The 2,723-nt window shown below is 35.3% G+C and overlaps 1 protein-coding gene across 1 annotated transcript in view; it reads right to left on the bottom strand.

Annotated features, from left to right (window-relative positions):
• Window positions 1-1,776: 1,776 nt before the first annotated feature.
• Window positions 1,777-2,723, bottom strand: part of LOC119580397 (ABC transporter G family member 20-like) — a 13,495-nt gene continuing 12,548 nt past the window's right edge. Inside the window, exon 17 of the mRNA XM_037928528.1 lies at window positions 1,777-2,390. Coding sequence (XP_037784456.1) covers window positions 2,219-2,390 — 172 coding nt within the window. The 3' untranslated portion in view covers window positions 1,777-2,218. The remainder of the gene's footprint in view (window positions 2,391-2,723) is intronic.

Here is a 2,723-nt window from a genome sequence, read left to right on the forward strand (position 1 = left end):
CACGCTACTTCCTTTCAGCTGCTAAGAGTCAACACTCTACGAAGTGTGAAGGAAAAATTGCCAAACGTAGATGTACAGACATTTAATTTTAATTCTATTTATTTATTATTTTTTTTAATAACCGATGTCATCCCCTTAATTTTATTTTTTTTCCTCAGAAACGAAATATGTAATTCATATATATATATACAAGGGGAAAATCCCGAAATTACGGATGAAATATAAGACACCGCCTTGTACAATACATATTCTTGATAAAAAAAAAAATTGATAACTGGCTGCATCTTTCAAAACATAATGCGCCATCATCAACAACGTTAATGACACCCTTTTGATCTTGGTTTTGATAATAAACATAGCTGGGGGGTTTGATTAACTTTTGTCTATTATAACGGGGCCTTGTGTGAAGGTTTAGGTAAATCTGGGAAAGATTAGGAAAAAGTGGAACAGCTCCCAATGGTTTTCTTGTTCTTGGAAAAATGCGTGTGTGAAAGAGAGAAAAAAGAGAGAGAGTGAAGGGGGTAAAAGAGAGAGAAAAAAGGGAGAGAGAGAGAGGATGGGAGAGAGAGTGGGAGGAAGACAGATAGAAAAGGAGGAAGAGAGAGAGAGAGAGAGAGAGAGAGAGAGAGAGAGAGAGAGAGAGAGAGAGAGAGAGAGAGAGAGAGAGAGAGAGAGAGAGAGAGAGAGAGAGAGAGAGAAAAGAAAGGAGAGAATTTAGAAGAGAGAAGAGAGAGAGAGAGAGAGAGAGGAGAGAGAGAGAGAGAGAGAGAGAGAGAGAGAGAGAGAAAGCGAGAGAGAGAGAGATAGAGAGAGAGAGGGAGGAGAGAGTTGAGGAGGATACGATTGAAAAAAAACAGGAATAATTTACATCCTTGTTGTTAATTGTGTTCATTTAGGATGAAAATAAGATTTCTTTTTCATTCGAGGAGTATAAAGCAGAAGGATAATCGATGTACACAGTTTGAAGTCTTTATGCATTCTCTTTGGTTAACAATGTGCATGTACAATGGAAAAAAGAGAGAGAGAATGAGGGTGAGAGATTTGTATACATTGTATACGAGTATACGTATATACCTACTTATATATCCAATGCAAGTATAATTCGCGTATTATATCCTTCTTTTTTACATAAAAACTCCAATATATAATGATCTAAATACATTATGATCCACCTACTAAAAATAACATCACAGATATATAAATACAAACACTGATTAATGACGAAATTTATAACCTTATAAATCCGAATGTTTTCCAGCATCGGATGCCACGTCTTCTTAACAACTAAACTTAATGCAAATCTAAAATTAATGTAAAACGCCACATCAGATAAATAACCGTTGTGGGAAATGTCGAAGATAAAAAAGACTCCTATTAATATCTGTAAACCTAAATGCTGATTTTTAAAAAAAATGTAATTAATGAAGGTTACTGACTGTTTGCAATACCATATGTAGGAGAAGAGCACCATACCCAGTCGAGTACACACATTCACACACTCACTCTCACTCTCACTCACTCACATACACTCAAACATATGTGTGTATGTATGTATGTTTGTATGTATGTATGCATGTATGCATATACATATACATACATGCGCATGTGTGTGTGAATGTATGTGATATATATATATATATATATATATATATATATATATATATATATATATATATATATATATATATATATATATATATATATATATATATATATATATGTATATGTATATATAAATTCCTATTTTTCTTTTTCTTTCTTGCTTTTCTTTTCTATTCTTTTCTTTTTTCTTTTCCTTTTTCAACAGCCATTCAGTTCATTGCAGGACACAGGCCTCTCTCAATTCACAATTGAGAGGTTACATGGCAGTGCCACCCTTGCCTGATTGGATGCCCTTCCTCATCAACCGCAGCTCAGCGCACTGCCACTTATGCCACTTATGACACCTGCGTTTGACTCCTCAAGGCGACATGTCGTCTTCTCGGTCTCGAGCCAGCAGTCAGAGCGCAGGCACTTTTACGACTGCCGCGGCGGGGAATTGAACCGGGGACCACATATATGTGTGTGTGTGTGTGTGTGTGTGTGTGTGTGTGTGTGTGTGTGTGTGTGTGTGTGTGTGTGTGTGTGTGTGTGTGTGTGTGTGTGTGTGTCTGTGTGTGTGTGTGTGCGTGCCAGTCTCAAACACCCACCAACAGCACATATGCATTCACCACCACCGCTACTTCCTGATTCTAATAGCCACTTCCGCTATAACCAAATGCACGAAGAGCCAGGCGATGGTGATGATGTATCCGAGGTACACTGTAGGGTAAGTGATGTCCCAGCCCTTGTAGAGCACCGCGCGGATAGCGTCACAGGCGTAGGTTTGAGGGAGGATGTAGGATACGTATCTGCAAGGATGGGGAAGGATACAGGTTGTAGGTGTGTGTCGTGATTATCTTTATCGTTGCTGGTTTTAGTTATTGTTGTTCTTATTCTTATTCTTATTATGAGGATTTTCAGTGTTATTATTATTATTATTATTATTATTATTATTATTATCATTATTATTATTATCGTTGTTATTATTATTATTATTATTATTATTATTATTATTATTATTATTATTATTATTATTATTATTATTATTATCATTATTATTATCATTATCGTTATTATCATTACTAGCATTATCATTATTATCATTATTATAACATTAACAATGATAAAAAATTATAAAAAAA

The sequence above is a fragment of the Penaeus monodon genome, chromosome 13 (genome assembly GCF_015228065.2).
Source record: "Penaeus monodon isolate SGIC_2016 chromosome 13, NSTDA_Pmon_1, whole genome shotgun sequence".
NCBI classification, from domain to species: domain Eukaryota; kingdom Metazoa; phylum Arthropoda; class Malacostraca; order Decapoda; family Penaeidae; genus Penaeus; species Penaeus monodon.